The 19396-nt window shown below is 43.6% G+C and overlaps 1 protein-coding gene across 4 annotated transcripts; it reads right to left on the bottom strand.

Annotated features, from left to right (window-relative positions):
- Positions 1–719: 719 nt before the first annotated feature.
- On the bottom strand, positions 720–18242 carry ppfibp1b (PPFIA binding protein 1b). Of its 4 annotated transcripts, XM_076142172.1 has the most exons (27): positions 18057–18242; positions 13418–13499; positions 13097–13302; positions 12196–12285; positions 11971–12084; positions 11279–11410; positions 10475–10567; positions 9086–9203; positions 8858–8902; positions 7960–8021; positions 7785–7869; positions 7379–7518; positions 6886–7007; positions 6371–6431; positions 6005–6188; positions 5219–5251; positions 4427–4568; positions 4144–4275; positions 3761–3911; positions 3557–3668; positions 3330–3418; positions 2654–2776; positions 2444–2569; positions 2162–2350; positions 1858–2022; positions 1647–1712; positions 720–1539 (listed from the first exon to the last, which is right to left on the bottom strand). In XM_076142172.1, the coding sequence occupies exons 2-27, from the start codon at positions 13479–13481 to the stop codon at positions 1459–1461; spliced, it is 2925 nt and encodes a 974-aa protein (XP_075998287.1). In that variant the 5' UTR covers positions 13482–13499; positions 18057–18242; the 3' UTR covers positions 720–1458. The 4 variants fall into 4 exon arrangements, with proteins under 4 accessions (XP_075998287.1, XP_075998288.1, XP_075998289.1 ...); XM_076142173.1 differs by lacking the exon at positions 5219–5251; XM_076142174.1 differs by lacking the exon at positions 8858–8902 and having other exon boundaries at positions 18057–18241.
- Between the last annotated feature and the right edge of the window lie 1154 nt (positions 18243–19396).

Below are 19396 nucleotides of genomic sequence, written 5' to 3'. Positions count from 1 at the left end.
TGAAATAAATGAATCCATGATGTAGTTGTGTTTTACACTACAACAATAAGAACTTCGATATAAATTCAATAACAACAATACATGAAGCTAAAAGTTAATACATTTATGACATTTATTAATAAAATGCAAAGAAGGGATTTAGACTCTAGATGAGGCTTTGAGAGCATGCATGTACTTTGGATTTCCTTAAAGAAGTGGGTAGTTCTCCACTACAAAAACCCCGGGCAACATTAACCTAATTTTCCTGACAGTTGATATCAAGTGAATAAAAATAGTTGATAGGCAACCTGATGGCTTATTTCAGGTCTTTTGTAAGTCTCAAACTGGCATTTGAGTAGCTGCAAACGCATAACGTGGTTCAAAATGTGGGGTTCATTGTGATCTCCACTATTTTATCTATGCATTGCCTAACTTTCTTTGGTTTGGCAGTTGATCAGCGAGGTTTTCTCCAAACCTGGTATAGCATTGTGGTTGTTTTTTGGTATAATACCTTTGAAATGCTGAGTCTGTAAAAAACAACTCACAACTTTACAGTCAGTCCATTGCGTTACTGTAATGTTTTTATTTACACAATTTCAAAATTTGACCACAATCCCTCATTTTAAACTGCAAAAAGGCCAAACTGATTTATTTATTGATGATTGGAAATGTATAAACATAAAGAACACAGCCTTATGCCAGTCAGCAGGATTCTATTGATCCATTCAAGCAAAGACAAACAAAATGACAAGCTTTTATTTTGAAATGTTGGCTTTCAATATCAAGCATGGATATTCATTAGGCGTTGTATTGTATGATATGTATTGGTGTAAATGCATGCAAAAATATTACTGGGGGGTGAAAAACTGTAAAATATTCAGTTCAGGATAAGATATAAGACATTTATTTAGAAAACTTCAGTTCTGTAGAAAACATAGCAGCTGTTTCAGAGTTACTGTGACTTTACACTAATTTCTAAAATTGGGAACATCTACACAGCATTATCATTACTTCTGAATAAAGTCCAACTCTTTTTTCCAATAGCACTACAGTTAAAATGAATTTTAATAGACATATATTAACTCTTTATTGGCATTTTCTTGGATGTCATTTTTCTGCTGGTTAACACATCAATTACGCCATAAACAGAGAGGAGCCAGAGTATAAATGAGTACAAAACGTCTCCAGTAACCAGCTGGCAGGCAAACAGTGGTGCTGCCCTAAATCTCCCTTCATCATCAGAGGAACGTTGAAATGAAGCGACGTTCCAGAGTCATGGTAGCTGCTGGAGTGACCTCACAACACCACCGTTTATTACCCAGAATAAGAGGCTTTATAATACTTCTGGCTCATTTTTTTGAGTTGCATTAAAAAAAAGAGGTTAAAAAAAATTACTAAAACAAATGTGTGTACGCGTGGAGAGGGTTGGCACAGAGTTTCATTCACAGCAGGACTACGGGTCACGAGGTGTGGACAGCCTCATGCGTTGGAGTCCTCATCTGTTACACTGGGGTTTGGAGAGTTTGAGAGTTTGAAGAATTCGTCCTCTTTCAGCATGCTCTGGTGACAGGGACGACACAGGGAAGAAATGTAAACCTCACAGTTTGAGATACGAGGATACCAGTACAGCACAGTGGTCAACACCCAAACACATTAAAGGTTCTTACAGTCAGGTTCTGGATGCCCTCAGAGAAAGCCCCAATCTGTCGTACAGTTCCCTCCGAGTCGTCCATCTGCAAAAACATAAGCAGCTCTTCATGAGAATCTACAGAGGTGTAGATCATATGCCCTTCACATACATACAAGGCAGAAAGTATTTGTAGATATTTTATTTTGAAGATTCATTCAAGACGTCCTTCGCAGATTATCTGTGTTTACCTGGTCTAACCTATCGAGGTCATCTTCGTAGATTTGGAGCTCGAAGCCTTTCTGGAAGCTTCGTCCCTTTGGCATCTCTACATCCATGGGACACACATACTCCTCATTCTCCTCCTGCTTCTTCTTCCTCAGACTGCCGAAGCCGCCAAACGTCATCTTCCGCGGCTGTATGTGTGGAGGGAAGAAGACAGGAAATCTATGAACTTAACTTTTTCACCTCTCTGACACTAATTATAGTGATTATAGTGAGTAGGGTCCAAATGTTGAATGTTTCTGAGCACCATCTCTACAACTGAGTCCGTACCTTGACCTTGGTGGTGGCAGTAAGCAGAGTGTAATCAGGATTTTCAAGACACTCTTGTTTGAGCTGCTGGGCCTCTGAACCAATCAACAGGTTAAAGTGTGTGCCCAGGTGGCGTCGCAGCAGAGTCTTGTTAGGGGGGATGTTCAGCAGCAGGGCCATCGTCTCCACGTTAAACCGCGGCTCCAGAACCTGAGGAGTGAGGAGAAGGTATATGAGGTGAGCGTATTTGTTGTTTTTGTAGATCTATGTGTGCCATGAAGAGAGTACATCGGTCCTACTAACCATCAGACCTCCGTGCACGCCGCTGCCTCGCAGGTTTGGAGCGTATTCTGCGAGGTCCACAGACCTCAGCCATTCCATCACCCTGTGATTAGTCCACTGGGAAATCTCTGCTGGTGAAATGTTGTTCTATAGGCAAAGAAAGAGACTGTTTAGAAACAGACAGACTGTTGGGTGGTTTCTCTACTTAGGTGATTGTTACAGTGAACGCACATCGTCAGACGGTCTGCGGCGTAAACAGTTGGGCTCGTAGTTGTTGAGTCGGAGCACTTGAATGGCTCTCTTGATACTGAGGTGATGCAAGACACTGCCCACTTTCAGAGAGAGCAGGTCATCCTGAGGGACAAAGAAAACATGGCTGGTTTACTGCCTGACCACTCTTTCTTCAAACAATAAAAGACACATTGAGTAGAAACCATGACAAATTAATGTTTCTGTGTTTATTTGAGTATTTCTTTTAGAGGTCATCTGAAGGGGGGAAAAAAAAAAAAAAATAATATAGAAACTTGTGTGTAAAACCAACTGAAACTCATTTGTGATTTCACTCTCTTCACTTTCTGTCTCTAAATTCTGAGCTCAAACTCTCCACTAGATGTCCTTGTTTCATGTAAACTACAGCGAAAAGCATCTCTGTGCTGGGAACAACAGCTGGATTTCAGGGGACAGAATACAGGTGAAGCACTTTTAACCTTATAATAAATATATGTCTATTTCTTTGGTGAGGATTTGTAAATAATGAGCTCTATCTCTCACAAATCATAATGGCCACGACGCTTTGGCTTTGATGTTGTTAACGTGGCGTCTGTGCCAGAGGCTATGGTTATGGAGCTAATTGTACAGATGACCTACTTATCCACGCAGCTTGTTAGTGTCTTTCCCCAACACTCACCACTGTCATGTAGTGCAGCATGCGTCCATCTACCCTCCCCTCACCAAACTGGGTCTTATACTGGGGCAGACCAATGTCGTCGAGCCACCCTGAAAGGAGGTGAGAAAGAACGGGCAAAGAATGCGTCATGAAAGCAAAGTAAACCTTGTATATAGAAACCACCAAAAATGTTACAACTTTTTACAAGTTCAGTTGTTTCATGTCTTGAAGTGGCAGCTGGTACTCACTCGTCACCCAGTGGTAGTCCAGCTTTCCCTTGTTGTCTTCCTCCTCTGAGCCGAGGGCCTGCAGGGTCAGCTGCAGCTTCTTCCTGTGCAGTGGGTGTTTGATGCCCAGCTCCTAAACAGCCACAGCCACACATAAACGATGACTACACCCGAGTGCCAAACAAGTTGGTCATACTTTTCGAAACACCTTCCGCTCTATCTCACCCTATCCAGGTCCTGTTGCGAGGCCTGGAGCAGCGTCTGTCCAGAGCAGATCCACACCCGCGCCATGTTCACGTAGAGGCCCAAACCCTGCTCCTGCAACCAGTCGCATACCTGATCCTTCGACCAGCGGGCGAATGGAGCGTCCACGTCACTAAGAAGAGCCAATCAGAGAATGAAAACAATCGAAGTGTGTATGTGTTGCCACTGGTTTGCAGCAAATCACGATAACAAACATCTACTTCCACTTTGTTTGAGATTTTAGCTAATAGAGAATTAAGATAAACTTTCCCTACAAGGACAGAACACTGCCAAATTATCTCTCCATTACTACAAAACAATGACACCACATCCTGCCTTGTTCACCTTGTTGAACACACACATACTTATTAGCACTTTGGAGATCCCGGGACCACCCGAGCCGCGGGCCTGCTGTGGCTCGCACGCCCCCCCTCTTGAACTCTCCTTCTGGCGGGTTGTCGTCCAAGTTAAATGTGGTCGACTGACTTCTTTTAAGCCTTTAAAGAAATGCAACTTAAATAAGTCTAAAATCTAAAACGTCCTCACAACTATTAAAAGGTCATAGCAACAAAAGTAGACAGTAAACAGCTTCTCATTTTAAAATCAACGAATTGTGACTCATCGCTTGAAAATAGCAGCAGTACTCACTTCCCAAAGATTTTCAGAATCCCTTTAGATTTCTTCCTGCCTTCTGGGGTTGTCGGAAGTGTGTGGGTGCTGTCACTGTTGGCCGACCTCTGAGGCAACCCGGCAAGATCCAGATGATCGGTGCCCTGCCGCTCCGTTTCAGCTGTACGGACAAATGCCCACAAAACATCATCAGTGTGGCGTCTATGCAGACAAAGAGCCGAGAAACCACGAAACGCTCAGACACACATGTGACGCCTCCCGGACAGACTGAGAGGTCACGAGGGTGGGATCTTCACAGAGAGCCTGCCTGGTATGCATGCATAAGACACTGAGTAGGACTACAAAGACATTTAAAAAAGGTGCTGAGTAGGAATGGAGAAGAATTAAGATGATTCAATAGATAAAAAGGAGGTTTTTAGTGACATCATTCTCCTTTATGTCTGTTGTGGAAAGAAACATTTCAAAAGCTTTTTATCTACACACCATCACCGTCTTAATAAGCAACACACCGGCTGATAACGTGGGTGGGGATACTGATTTGTGATGGGGGAATGGGAGTGTAAACAAATACATGCAGGCACACAGGCAAATCAACATACACAACACGACTCAGCGCTTGTATGCTGTCCAAACATTTGACTTGACACAATGGCAAGTGACACGGGGCAGGGTTGTTAAAGCGCTACAGCTACTGACAGGGTGTGAACAAAACAAGACGTCAGCTGAGTGAATGAGGTTAGAAAAAGGTTCTGATGGTTTCTCCCAGAGAACTTGGTGCAACCCTGCAATGACCTGTGGTCTATACTGTACCTAGCATAGGCGCACTCGCACTCCGGCTGCGGTCTTCATGTGTTACAAAGAACACACGACATGTCCCGACGGGAAAAGAACAAGAACAAGACAGAAGGGCAAAGGTTACGGAGAGAACCAAAAACTGAACCAGGGGAGTGGAGAGGGGGCACAAACACAGACACAGCACACACTTACACGTACACACGTGCAAAGACACACAGACACACACAGACAGACAGACAGACAGACAGACAGACAGACAGACAGACAGACAGACAGACAGACAGACAGACAGACAGACAGACAGACAGACAGACAGACAGACACACACAGACACACACACACACACACACACACACACACACACACACACACACACACACACACACACACACACACACACACACACACACTTCCATAATTAAATAGGGACTGCAGTTTGTGCGGGCTGGAAATTACGGACTTGGTCCATAACTTCCCTGGGTGTGGCTTGACAAAATAAAAAGCTGTCCAGGATGGTAGAAAAACTTCCAAGATTCCAAAACTTCCAAAAATGTAACTTGTAGGAACATCAGGAATAGCTACTTAGTGAAAGTCACAGTTATTGGAAGTGATAGAAGCTTCTTCCCATTTTAGAAAGGTAAATCATTTCTGCAAATCTGTCCGGAGTGAGGATTTGAATCATTTTATCGATCCTAACTGGATTGTTTAATTGTCAAATCTATTCTATGTTTTTCTCTAATATTAATGACAAAACAAGCCTGCGCAAGAGCAGAGGTGCAGTGAGTAGATATGCCTATTTACCCAGGTTGGGGGTGCTGGCTGTCCTCTTGCCCCCGCGGAGCTTGAAGAAACCCTTTCCAAAAGATGAACGAGCTTTTCTAGAACCAAAGGTTTCATCGTCTACTGCGGTGGCCGGAGCGGGAGCAGGAGCGGGCGGACACATGGGAGGCTTCTCTCGGACCTTGGAGATCTCTTCGATTATATTCTGGGACAGCAGGAAACATCAAGAATGGGAAGCAGTTAATGTACTAATAGATAATAATAATGATAATATAATAATATACTAGTAAGATCCTATGAAATGCAGTCATGGAATGCTTTCATTATTCTGAAAGGTCATATTATGAATTTTGCCTCCTAATAATACTAGATTTAGAGTAGATTTACCTTTTCATTGCTGTTCCTGTCCAGGTGCTCCTGGCTTCCAGACTTCGATGTATCTTGGGTGCTGGAATTACAAAAACCATAATAAGCCACGCTTCAAACATGGCAGTGTGCTGGGGATAAAACGCTTTCCCTCACATTGTCACGGGAAGCTGCCGGCTGGGGCTACAGGATATGAACCGCTGCTCCACACATTCCTCTCCTGGGCCATTTCATCACAATCCAACCGACCGACCGGAGTCAATGAACAAAAACTAGACTATACTGCCCACACAGAAATCCTGGGTGTGGCGGCCCTCTGACACCTTGTTGTTGAGGTGAGCCGCATGGACAAAATGAAATATTTCTCTTACTACGTGGGTGTCAAAGGACTTCCTGTTAGCATTTTAATGATTAACACCTCACACTGGACTGATTGCTTGTTGCCATATCCACACACTTAACTTAACCTTAATGAATGGATCTCTTCACTAAACTGACCCAATGCTTGTGAGGATATAAATGAGTCCATAGCTCACCTCTCCTCCTCTGCTGGCGCTGACTCTGACACTCTTTCAGCATCAGGTGATGACGCGGCAGACAGAGCAGACGGACTGGGTGTGGGCGACGGCTCTTCGTTTAGTCCACTGATGATCTCCAGCTATCAGAGAGAAACAAAGAAATAGACTTAATTCAGAGCTCCAAATGTATAACAAATGTGTTTTTACTTTATTTTCTATCGAGAGCACGAGATCAACGAGCTGATATGAGACAAGTTATTTAATTAATTGGATGACGAGCTGTTCAACACCTATTTCATGTGAGTGTGAAACTGCTGTGTGTTGGCTTTAATGAAATCTGAAGTTGCCTGAGGAATTAAAGCAAAAATCACTGCATATTCCAGCAGCTAGTGATGAGTTTTAACATGTCCTTCATTCAACACAACAATAATATTTATCTTTGCAAAAGCCCCCCAGAGGGATGCGATCATGTTTAACAGATCTTAAATCGACTTTACTGTGCTGGACAAACCTCGTCTGGGCTCTTCCTGTTCCCGTTCACTTGTTCGACTTCCGCAATGTCGCGTCCCTCAGCGTCCACGTACACTGGGTTTGCTGGCGAGACGGAACCATCGCTGTGACTCTCGCCGTTGTCATTATCTTTGGCTTTCTCTGGAGGAACAGAGGACAAGTTGAAGACGCAGGGGGAGCTTGCGTCTTTCTGATGCAATTATCAACCGACATGGGAAAGATTAGAGTTTATGAGGGCTTTAAGTTCACTTTTTCTTCTTATCTCATCTGAGTGTTTAAAAGGCCCCTACAATAGCACATCAATTTAAACCCAGATGCAACAGGTTATTAAATTCACTTAACAAATGAATCGCTATAGTCTTTTATGTTTGCAACATTACTCATCTACTGCAGCAGAGTTTTCTAACCTTTCCTTCCTTGCACTGACATCACCATGTCTTGAACCTTCTTGTACCGCAGCAGTGACTGCTTCAGCTCATCAATCTTACGATCCTATGGGGGGATTTAAAACACAGACAGGTGTATTGAAGTGGTTGGCGCGATATCAAAATGAATGAACAGCGGTGACTCCTCCTTGCTTACCTTCTCTTCATTGGCTGCCATCAACGACTCCACCGCCTTTTTCATTCTCTGCACTTCCACATCTGGCGAGGAGGGAGAAAAGTGTTACGAAAGCACAGTTTGTAACCAGAAATGTGGGGATTCCTTATGGAGTCAGCCTGATTGCACAAGGAAGGATTATAAAGGAGGTGGACGCTCACCATACAGGCCACAACACGGCTTTCAGTAAATTCATGGTCAATTGTTTTGCTTGTAAACACATCTATCAAACTGATTAACTTGAGTTGATTCGCTACTTGAGTAGAGTGCATTACTTTAATACGTTGTCGATCTTATCAAACGTCTCATGTTGCGGCCGTGTGTTTAAAGACAATGATCTAAAATCATAAACCATCAGTGACGGGAGAAGGCACAGATACGGAGACAACACTCATGACAAAGGTACTGTCACACTACACACAACACTGAACACGAGGACGTTACGGGTTAGCTTTGGCACACGCTGTGAATGAACAGAGGGGGGTTGAGGATAGACGTTGGCAGGGTCAGGAGGTGATTATGACGGAGGACAAGGGGACGGGAGGAGGAAGAGGATGAGGAGGAGGAGGAGCGCACACAGCCTGAATGGTTATGACAAACACAACACATTCCTCACACATTCAAAACATTCCTTTCTTGCCGTTTCCTGGTTGGACATCTCTCCAACAAACAAACTGATAACAGATTTTCGTTTGACCTTCGTTTGTCCGGTCGCAGCTTAATCAGACGTGTGGCGCTCTGTGGTCAGCGATTAGCACGCCAATGGGTTATAGTGGACAAGCAGGGTTCAGATGGCTCATGCCCATACATGCAGGGGTTGAGATGAGTGCAACAATAAAGTGCAATAAAAAATATATACAGGCATAAAAACCCCCCTTACGTTTCTCTTTCAGCCTCTTTCTAAGAGTTTCGTCTGGATGAGAGACTAAACAGGACAAAGAGTTATTAAACAAAAACTGGTTGCAGTTTCTGAAGATAAACATTGGCATTTCTAGTAGGACTTCACACAAAGATCTGATTAATCCATCTTTTTATGAATATGTGTTCTGTTTTCAAATGTACACAAGTTGAACCATGAAGCGTGAGACTTGACTTCTGGTCGCCCCACCTCTTTCATTGGGATCGGCGCCGCCATAGCCCGCGGCCCTGACGCCCGTCTCGTCATGCATTCTCCTCATCTCGCCGTCTTTGCCCTCCAGCTGCCTCCACAGCATGGACAGCTCGTCCTGTCCAACGGAGGGAAGACAGTGAGGATCTTTCACACGCATGCTGGCCCCAACCCCCCACCCCAAACAAACCAAAACACACACACACACACACAAAATAGATTCACAGACGCTGACGTGGCACACAGGCACTCTGCACCACAGCACACCTGCTCTGAGGGGTAAGGCGTGAAAAGAATGGAAATCAAGCGTGGAGGGGATCTAAAAGAAGCTGCTCGGACAGAAAAGGAACGAATGAGACAAGCATAGAAGAGGAAAGAAGGCTTGCTTACAAGGGAACGTAATCACTTCAAAATAAGGCATAACTGTGGTTTTCAAAATGTGAATGTTTGCTCCGAGTGGTGCCTTGTTGACGTAGCCTAAACAGATGTGGTCTTTGCCACTCCACTCCAGTGTTACTTTTTACTGTATTGCACAATTTCAGTGATTTATACTTTCTGCAAATTGGGGTTATTTTGCATATGAGGGTAAGAACAAAAAAATGCACACCAGACTGAACGATTGTCAAAAATAAAAACAGCACAGGAACCAAAAGGGAGAGGCTCAAAAACCATAATCATACGGCAAGCACTGCAGCCATCCTGAGAGAAGCCAACCTTCATCGCCTGGAGTTTGTGCTCCTTCCTCTGTTTGTCATACTGCATCTGGCCCATTTTGATTTTCAGGCTAGAAAGCTTGGCCATTAGTGACTAGCAGCAGAGAGGCAAACCACAGGAGAGAGAGCACATGCAACAGGTGAAAAGTCAGAAGAGGACAAGAAAGCGCCGTACCCAGGATTCACTTCTAATTATATTGATTAAAGCACATTTAAAACAACACAGTTAATCCAGACAGTTAAGTAAAAGAGCAGGAATGCATATTGAGACAAGTTTCCAAAGAAGCGATGATGAAGGTTTTCCTGGCCAAGATCCCTCACAGATGAAGATGAGAGACGTAGACATGCAGCAGCCCCATGAATGCAGATCATAAGACACATTTAAAAAAAAAAGGCTTAATTCCAGAATATTTTATCTATTTGAAATCATACTGTGTGCAAGTGTAAAGAAGCTGACAAAGACCAGGTGTAATGACTCCCATGGACCAAAACTGAGAAACAGACTAAAGCTGAAGGTGTTCAAGCAGTTGCACTGATCAGTTACGTCGACTTTCTCCAGGCCGGGGTGTAAACTTGGACAAGTGTTGCTGAATCAAAGGATATGGAACGGTTTCGAAATCTTCACAACACAATTTTGCCAAACCTCTTCAATAAAAATGTTCTTGCCCAAACTCACCTTTGTGGATTTCAGTTTCTTTTCGTACTGTAGTTTCTCACTCTCCAGCTCGGTCAGTCTGTACCGCAGTTCATTAATTTCGAGAATCAAGTCCTTTAAGGAGACATTAAAGTAAGTACAAATTAGCACTTAATCACACAATGCATTAAAAACTGCTAATACTTACATGTATTTAAATGCTTAACCAGACTGTCAAAACAACATTTTGGAGGGATTGATTTTGTTAAAAAGTAAAATCTCCAAAGCAGCTGTAGTAATAAATAAGTGAGAGCTGCTTGTAAGAACAGAAGGATTTACGGGCTGTGAGGCCAAATGTGGACAGCAGCTTGTTGTCCCAGCAGGGTGAAGAGACATAGAGACGTCCCCCACTGCTGCTACAATAACACAACGCGTTTGATGACTTTCCAAGTGTCCGGCATCGTTCTTCTGGGTCCACAAATCCTCAACTTCAGTAAAGGAATGACGCAGGTCTTATAGTTTGGAAAGTCTGTTTGAGCAGCAGTAAATTCAAGTCTGGTCAAAACAAAGCTAATCCACTCAGTGAGCTGCAGTTTTTCATTCATAATGATACTTAACAGTGAGAATGTAGGTCCATGGTTCAGTGAATGCTGCCATGACCGTCTTCTTCACTGAGCACACAGCTGCTTTGAAGCTAATGTTAATACAAGTCAACCATTTCCCACACAGGTGTCAGACCACATGAATGACTGTTTGTTTGGTGTGTGTGTGTGTGTGTGGGTGGGTGTGTGTATTAGGGAGAGAGGGACAGGATACAAGCAGAGCCCTGGGCATTATCCCACATACCTCACTGTCCCTAAACCTGTCATCAAAGTCCAGTCTGTCTTTCTCCATGGCGTTCAGCTTCAGCTTTAAGTTGGACACTTCAGACATCAGTTCGAGCTTCTGGGTCTCCAGTGTGGATCTGCACAGGAGCTCCTGCAGAAGAAATGGACGCTGTTACCAAAACCTTTATGCGTTTTAGGGATATAAAATGATCCATGTTGAATTAAACTGTGTGGAACAAATTACAACGTTCAACTGGGCAAACCGGGACTGCTCAGTTCACTCCAAGCATTTTCCTTCATGAAACACACACTGACACCTGCACTGCACTGCTGAAACCGCTCGATAGTTAAACCTGTTATTTATTATCATCATCGTTGTCGTTTTCTATATTTTCCTTCCTTCAGCAGACGTTTCTCTCCTTCATTTGATTATACAGTATCTGTCCTTTGTTTGCTTTTCACTCCGGGACTCCAGGACTGTTAAAAATAGAAAATGAAATCTTTCCTACATTGAAAATGATCTCCATATTACCGGTACACTATCTACACTATTCTGCAAACATTCAGTAAAGCACGAGTCACATTCCACGTGTGCATTACACATAAGTGATCCCTGTACGAAAATACGTCTTTAATCCCCTCATCCCCTGCTCACAACCAAAATAAGGAGGTCAGAGGTCATGTAGCACTACCGGAAACACACACACACACCTGCTGCAGCATCTCCTCAGTGGCGTTGAGCTTCTCCCTGTGCTCTTCCAAACACATGTCCAGGTCTCGAATCTTCTCTCCCTGAGCCTCCACCTGGTCTGTCAGCACGCTCACCTGTATGCAAGACAGCGTTGGATTTCTATGGAATATGAAAACTGGAAAATACAGATGAGAGCAAGTGAGGACTGCTGATGTGAATGCACCGGCATTGCTGGATGTATGTACCTGGAGCACCAGTGACTCCTTGTCACTCTCTATTCTGGTGAGCCTCTCCTGGTAGTGGTCACCTCCACTCAGAGAGATGTGGCCATTGGACTGCAGGGACAGAAAACACTGATAAGCCGAAGACATGTAAACGAGCTCAGAAAACATTATTGGGGGCTGTATCATGAGTGTGTGCAGAAGAACACTTGACTTCTGCTGATAACCAGCTCTGCCAGTAAGGACTATGAAGGTTTCATTGCCTAGGAATGACCTGAAACGGAAGGCTTCGCATGAACATGTGAGCGGCGGAGCTGCTTTGCTCTGCACCAATAACGACCTTACATGGCAGAGAGTGAGCCCGCCTGCTCTCTCACAGCTGTACACAGCCTGAGTTACAGCATTACACACAAACTCTGGCATTTCTCTGGCCCTCAGCCCGCCGCGCTCCCAGAAGCCAGTTTGGCTCCTGAGGAATCAGAAGCTTTCTTGCAGCACACTGGCTGCGACGTTGACAACGTTTGTGTTTTATAACGCGTTCCCAGGGAGCCCCGACCGGCCGGTGTTCTCGCTGAGAAAACAACAGTTGTGAGCTTGTGAGCGGGATTGTTTGGCCGACATTTTCGACATTCACAGGGTTTTCAATGTGGCGCCGGGTGAGCGAAATGAGAAGCAAACCAGATGTGTTGAAGCTTGTTGTACTCGGAAAATTGTGTTCAGCCATCATGCAGAAACTCTCTCTACTTTCTTTTCCTGCTTGTGAATCACATGTTCACTTAGAGAAAAAATGATGATGAATTCCATAAGCCAGACACACTAAATTCCTGCTCCAGTTGCACAGCCAGATCAATGTCTCCTCTCTTTGCTATTCCAACTGATCAGACCCGTGAACCTCATGGTGCATGTGTGTGTGTGTCTTTCGCACCAGATGCCCCTGCAGCCACTCCACCAGGCTGTCGGCCGTGGAGTCGGGGATCTGACAGCGCAGACTCTCCCGCTCCTCCATCTCCATCAGCTCCAGGACGCTCCTCAGGTCCTCCAACAGGTGAAGCGCCCGCAGGTTGCCCATGAAGGGGGAGGTGGGCGACTGGCAGTCGAACATCCCGTTGGTGTAGTCCAGCGCCTTGGAGCCTGCGAAGGGAGCAAAGTGGAATGGAAACAAATGAACAAAAGGAAAGGCAACTTGCTTAAATGAATCACAATTTAGTACCTGGGACTTAAGCTTCATGTTGTGTGAGAACGTTACCTGCAATAATGCCATCCATTTGCTCAAGGGCAGCGGCCAACATGTCGCTGGCATCAGACATCATCTTCACTCACTGACAAAACTGGGGGGGACAAAAAAAAATCAAAATATTAAACCATACCCTTATTAAGTAGCACAGGTTTTTGTATCTTCTTGAAAAACTGAGGTGATGAACGTCTAAACCACTCGGTCTTGGCGGAGGTATGAGCTCTTTGGTTGCCTTCTTCTCTCTGTGACTGTGATTGTTGTGACTACCAAAGCAGCAGTGACAACCACTGTTTAGTCTACAATGCGATAAACTGGGTCTGTATCTCTGCGACGTGAATGTCAACAACCTCAGGAGTAAAGAAAATTGAATACAAAACTAAATAAATCTGGGAAAGAAGGAATTATTGTTTTTTATTTCTTGAGTAGTTACTGAGTAGAGTTACTGTGAAAGAAAAGAAAACTATGTGAGTTACTTCTATCATAACAGACGGGTTCAAAGTGAGGCAGGATCGGGCTCCATGCTGCAGGATTTTTAGAGTATGAATGGTGAATAATGTGTGTCAGAATATCAATTAGGCCATTTGGCTAAAGTATTGGCACAATGACTGAGCTGACAGGACACTGAAGTCTCTGTTTGGAGCCCAGTGAAGATGGATTTTAGTGGCCCAAGCTTTGGACCTCTGCCTGAGCGCCACAGCAGCTCCATTCTCTGCCTGCGTTTCATCAAAAGTCTGTGTCATAACTTCATTCACGCATTCACAAACGCATGCACATCTGCGTGTTCACACACACACACACACACACACACACCTTCCTGTAATCAGCCGCCTCACATCCTGGGAGTTCCCGTCGCTGGGACGCAGCACCGTTTTTCAAACTTTATGGAAACCACCCACAGGCCTAACGCTGTTATTTCAGCATTCCTGTGGTCAGAACTTCCATTATGTGTAAAATAAGCAATGCACTGAAACACAAGGATGATCACAAAACACAGCAGACTGAGGCAGAATCAGAGGAAGTGGCATGCTTTCATTCAGTTCCATATTAAACTGAAGTCTGGTCTCCTACCATAAAAATTCTGATCCAAGCTGCTTTCAAGAAGAGTGTAAGTAGGACACAACATCAAAGGGAAAGTAGAATGGCAGGGACTTATAGTACTCTGCTATCTTTTTACATTTCTATCTTTAATTTGCGGTATGTTGCCCCCAAAACACACCCGGAGAATTAAAGACGTGAAATCCAAGCAGATGTGTTTTCAGTGAGGTCTAAAAATACACACGAGGAAAAAGCAGCAGTGGTGCAGCACCAAAACGTCAACAGTCTGACATCATTGCATATTATCCGCCAGCCGTGCAACATTACACAGAAACGCACCGCAAATGGAGAACAAGACAATCGGTGCTCCATCTGTGCAAGGAACGCCAACGCAAACTTTGGCTGACAAACAATTGTGTTTAAAGAATGAGCAAGATGTTTGGAGTGGATTTCTTGAAAAGCGCTCGACAGTATTGCTGAGACTGCGTATCTCAAGAAGCAATCTGATTCAGCAAAGATCTTGGTTACTATGATATCGCAGCTCAATATCAGATATGCATCCTTCAGAAACAAGTGCAGGGATGGAACGCGGGCTGCGGCAGAAGGAATGAAAGCCTGCAGGGGATCACTTTTCAAAAACCTGATTCAGCTCTTCTGTCACAAAAGACAAACATGACGAAGCTTAACACGCACTGCTTTCAGCAAATATGCTTCAAACACACACAGGGCAGGGAGCGGGCGCGCTTCTGGGAAACCTGCCGCGCACGAGTCAATCAGTGCAAAGGTGTCACGTGAGCCCGTTTGACCGTCCGTGGCATTATCCTAGATCAAATGAACACAAAGCGGAGCCTAATGACAGAGCGCTGCACTCCGTCCTTCGTTCCCCAGTTGCCTCCATGGTACGTTAGCCGCGTGTAAACACAGAGGGCCGTCCGGAGCTTTGAGGCTTTGCTAAACAAAGGCCCATGGAGCAGAGTGAGTTTTCATTTTTCTTTCACTTGAATAATTGAAGATCATATCTGCGCCCACGTTTGGCTTCACCTGCTATCTGTGTGAGCTTCTCAAAAATCCCAACAAGCATCACACTCGCAAACAAAGGTCTCACTGTCTGCGCTTCTATAAGCACCACTCACAGCAACTAGAGGGCATACACTGAAGACCATTGTCCATGCCAGAGAGAAAACAAAGATAAAAACATGCATATACATTTGAACAGCACCTGCAGCACACTTTTCATATTCAAAACAATTTACTATAAAACACAAAAAGCACACTTGCCTTATGGACAGAACAGCCATCTAATTCATGGTGGCATGCAGAGGGTGATGTATACAAAGAGAGAGTGGAGCATTAATGGCTTTACAAGTGCATCATCTTTGCTTCCTCGGGGCAGTGAGAACCATCATGACCGATCCTCTTTAAAGGGCCTGCAGTATTTGTGGTATTCAAAGTGGAATCCTCCTTCCATGAAAGAACTGTAAACTCTACTCACTCAGGAAGTAGAAAACAAAATACAGGCCTTGGGGCCACTTGGCTGGCTTTTAGAGCAGCGAGCCTGTGTTGAGAAGAGCTACACTGATGGAAAAAACAGGGCTCTTGGGAGAAAACAAGAATTTACAATGCGAGTATAGCTCACACGGCACTTTGTCCTACGTGTTCCCTCAACCCGGGCAAAGTCAAAATAAATCTATGACGATGTTGTGGACGTGAGGGGGCAGGTTCCAGTCTGACCACATAATGACACTTTCCATACTTTTGAGTCAGACAGGCACTGATTCAATCTTTACCTTCACGCCCTGTTTCCAAGAGAGAGCCCTCATTCAGGCTGTTACCTCACACAGGGAATGAACTGGAAACTTGTTAAAACAAACCTATTAACCTTTTATACCTTGTAAAACAATGGAAATCCTATTTTCCTTTTGTCTAGACTAAAGCCTAGTATATCTTGGTGTATTCTGGCAATGTGCTATACTCAAGATGCCTTAAATAGCTATACTATGCCCACTATTCTCAAAACGTCTGCTGTATTTGCACCTTGTGACACAGTTAAAGCTATTGTCTTGGAGGTTAAGAGGCAGGACAGTTGGATGTCTGTACGCCCGATGACGCAATGGCAGCAGAGGCGGCCTGCGGGACGGCGCTCTGGAATAACCTGCAGCTATTTCAAACCTGTGTGAGCAGGCAGAATACTTCATCACTAATTTTATACCAGCCAACAACTGGCCTGCAGGACAAGGAGACACGGGTGACGAAGAGGGTGTACAAATGTGTGTACAAATACAAAATCAACAATGAATCTGTGTCAACCTGTGACAAACTAAGCCATGTGCAATGCAGTGTTAACGGATTCATCAAAACAACTGAAACAAAAGATGGTAATTACGTTTTTGGCAAAGATAAATGTGATACAACCATAAAGAAGCGTTCCGGTTTCGCATTAGATCAATGGAAAGCAATGTGCATTCTTTTCATGTTACTCACTGCTTAAAGCTTTACTAGGCTTAGCAATTATTAATATTTCACAATCTTATGATAATCCACCCATCCACTTCTACAGTGCAAGAGAAGAAATGTTATTGCTGTTCTGACAAAATCTGACTTCTGGGAAAGTTGAAACGGGCATCTGTCACCATAAACTAATTCATCAAAAACAATGAGGTAATTGGCCGCAATTCCTGCATCATAAAAATGCTAACAGGGATAACTCCACATAATGAAATTGCCAAGTACAATACCATAAATGTTTCCTCACATTCTTCACTACAAAGACGGCAAAGACAGGGGCAAGCTGTGACATGAAGTCCCTGGGCTTTTCCCTCAAATCTGAGTCATAATTATCACTTTGTGGAGGGGAAATCTGACCCATATTGTAAAGAGGCAAAAATACAAACAACAGAAAGGCAAAGCTTCCTCTGCTTCCACATATTAAGCAGAACTGCAACACATACAGGATTATTGTAGGTGAATAGTGTTAATCCATCGACCAATCAAGCAATCAATGATGCATATATGTATGTACAGTATGTATGCAATCTTACTTGTGCGACTGTAAAGCAATAAAGCAGCTGGTAAACGTTTTCCTTGGTTTATAGTTATTTTACACACATCATACCAAATGGTGGGAGGGTGCAGATTAATGTACAACTGACTTTCTAACTGAACAAAACAACTTTAAATGGACTATCAGCCTAACTGGGAAACTCTAGGAAGAACCTCGTCATTTGGAGGATGTGGATTTACAGTATTAAACGTTATTTATAACAGGTAGATAAGTGGCGTTAATGGTGAAATTGTGGGTTAATGTTTTATCAGCGTCCAACGAGTAAGCAAGTGGTGTACTTTCATGTTTTTAACCGGACCAACACAACAAGGGAGTCATCTGTGCATAGTTAGAGAAGCGATTGGACAGATTTAAGGTCACTTAAGACACTAGAAATTCGATTGTTTCCACACACCCTGCGAAAATAGCCGGTAAGCGTCCCTGCCCTGGTTCACCAAATGCGGTAAACGTGGACAGACAACGTGAACAACGGTGGTTTGTTACAAACTAATCTTAGCCAAAGCGAAATCAAAGTTGGTGGAAACACCTTCAAACAACAACAATAGCGCCACTTACCGAAACAATGTTCGCAGAGAAATCAAAGTTGTCGCGTATTTCGTTTCTTTTTTTAATATTCCCAAAACTCCAGCAGTGGTTTACTTCTTTAAAGTTCTGCGTGCCCACCACAACCCCCATACGTCCACATCGCTACGCCATGATGGTCCCGAGCAGCGAGTCTGGAAGCTGGAAAAGCTGCGACGTCACGGAAGGAACGTCCCGCCCTGATTGGACGACCGCAAACAGGAACCGTCTGTCCGGGAGATGTGACGCATTCAGGGCCACGCGGGAAAGGTGGGAAATTCGACATAATTCTGGACGGCCGCCTTCAAAATATTTCAATTTATAGGAAGTAAAAAAACGTGCTTATAAACGTTAACGCGTCTACGTGTAATGTAAGTTGTGTCACAAACAATTGAAAATTGTTGTTATGTCAGTTGTTCCTTTAATGGTGCATACCCTGCATAGAACCATAATTATATTACTAATCGTATTATCCTGTTTGGGAAATTCCATATTCACAAGTCCAAACAACTTGTTTTTCATATTTTTTTAGTGAAATTAAACAATACATCAGCTTAATTTTGCATTCTAAAATCAAAAAGTTTTTTGTATCCTGGACTAGACGGTAAATGTTAGCGAGAAAAACACGCAACATGATGTGGCCATTAAGAAAAGGACGAGAGATTCTGACTGAATCTTGACCTATAAAGTTACATTCGTAATCTATTGTGGGCAAGCATGAATTTGATTTGAAATCTAATGAACGAATGAAATAATTATTATGGCGTAACTTGTTTGTGATTTTGGTTTTAAAAGTAAAAACCCACAGACTGTCGTGGAACGTGAAGGCTTATTCCTCGAAATCTGTTTTTAAGGACATACTAATGACATCTAGTGGTCTATGAGTGTTAGAGCTCAGATTCATCCATCCATACAGAACTGTGAGGTTTCTGAAACTTTATATTATATTAGTTACACAACAAAATACAAGAAGGGCACATCCACCGAGGCTGGGGGGAAACGAGGGCCCAATTTGGTTTAAACTAGTCTTTTAAGCTTTGTGTGTCAATTCACTCTTAGATGTGAGATGAAACAAAGAGAGCATATATAGAGTTTCCTCCTTCAAACTTCTCCTTTTTGACACACATTAACACCCAAATCTGTGAATATTCGGGGAAATAACCTAGATGTAAATGAGATAATATCAGTAATCCAGAAAAATACTTTTTCTTCAGAGGAGCATCAACAAGGTCAGCAAATGCTTGTGGTTTTCCTTTTTAGTTTAGATTTTAAGATTATACACACTCTCAATATTTCCATGGTTTATTGAAGAAGAGCGTATGCACTCATACACA

Source organism: Genypterus blacodes, unplaced genomic scaffold, assembly GCF_046128005.1.
Source record: "Genypterus blacodes isolate CSIRO-AG114 ecotype Tasmania unplaced genomic scaffold, CSIRO-AGI_Gbla_v1 ptg000021l_1, whole genome shotgun sequence".
Classification (NCBI taxonomy): domain Eukaryota; kingdom Metazoa; phylum Chordata; class Actinopteri; order Ophidiiformes; family Ophidiidae; genus Genypterus; species Genypterus blacodes.
The sequence above is the reverse complement of the archived record's forward strand: the minus strand, read 5'-3'. Positions and strand labels throughout refer to the sequence as shown.

What these genes read in the sequence shown, in the direction of transcription:
- ppfibp1b (XM_076142172.1), bottom strand. Translation starts at nt 13,481, where the DNA reads ATGATGTCTGATGCCAGCGACATGTTGGCCGCTGCCCTTGAGCAAATG. An exon ending in AGAAACTGAAATCCACAAAG is followed by an intron (nt 9,204 to 10,474) that starts GTGAGTTTGGGC and finishes TCCGTTGGACAG; the next exon opens with GACGAGCTGTCCATGCTGTG. An exon ending in GCGCCAGCAGAGGAGGAGAG is followed by an intron (nt 6,432 to 6,885) that starts GTGAGCTATGGA and finishes TTGTAATTCCAG; the next exon opens with CACCCAAGATACATCGAAGT.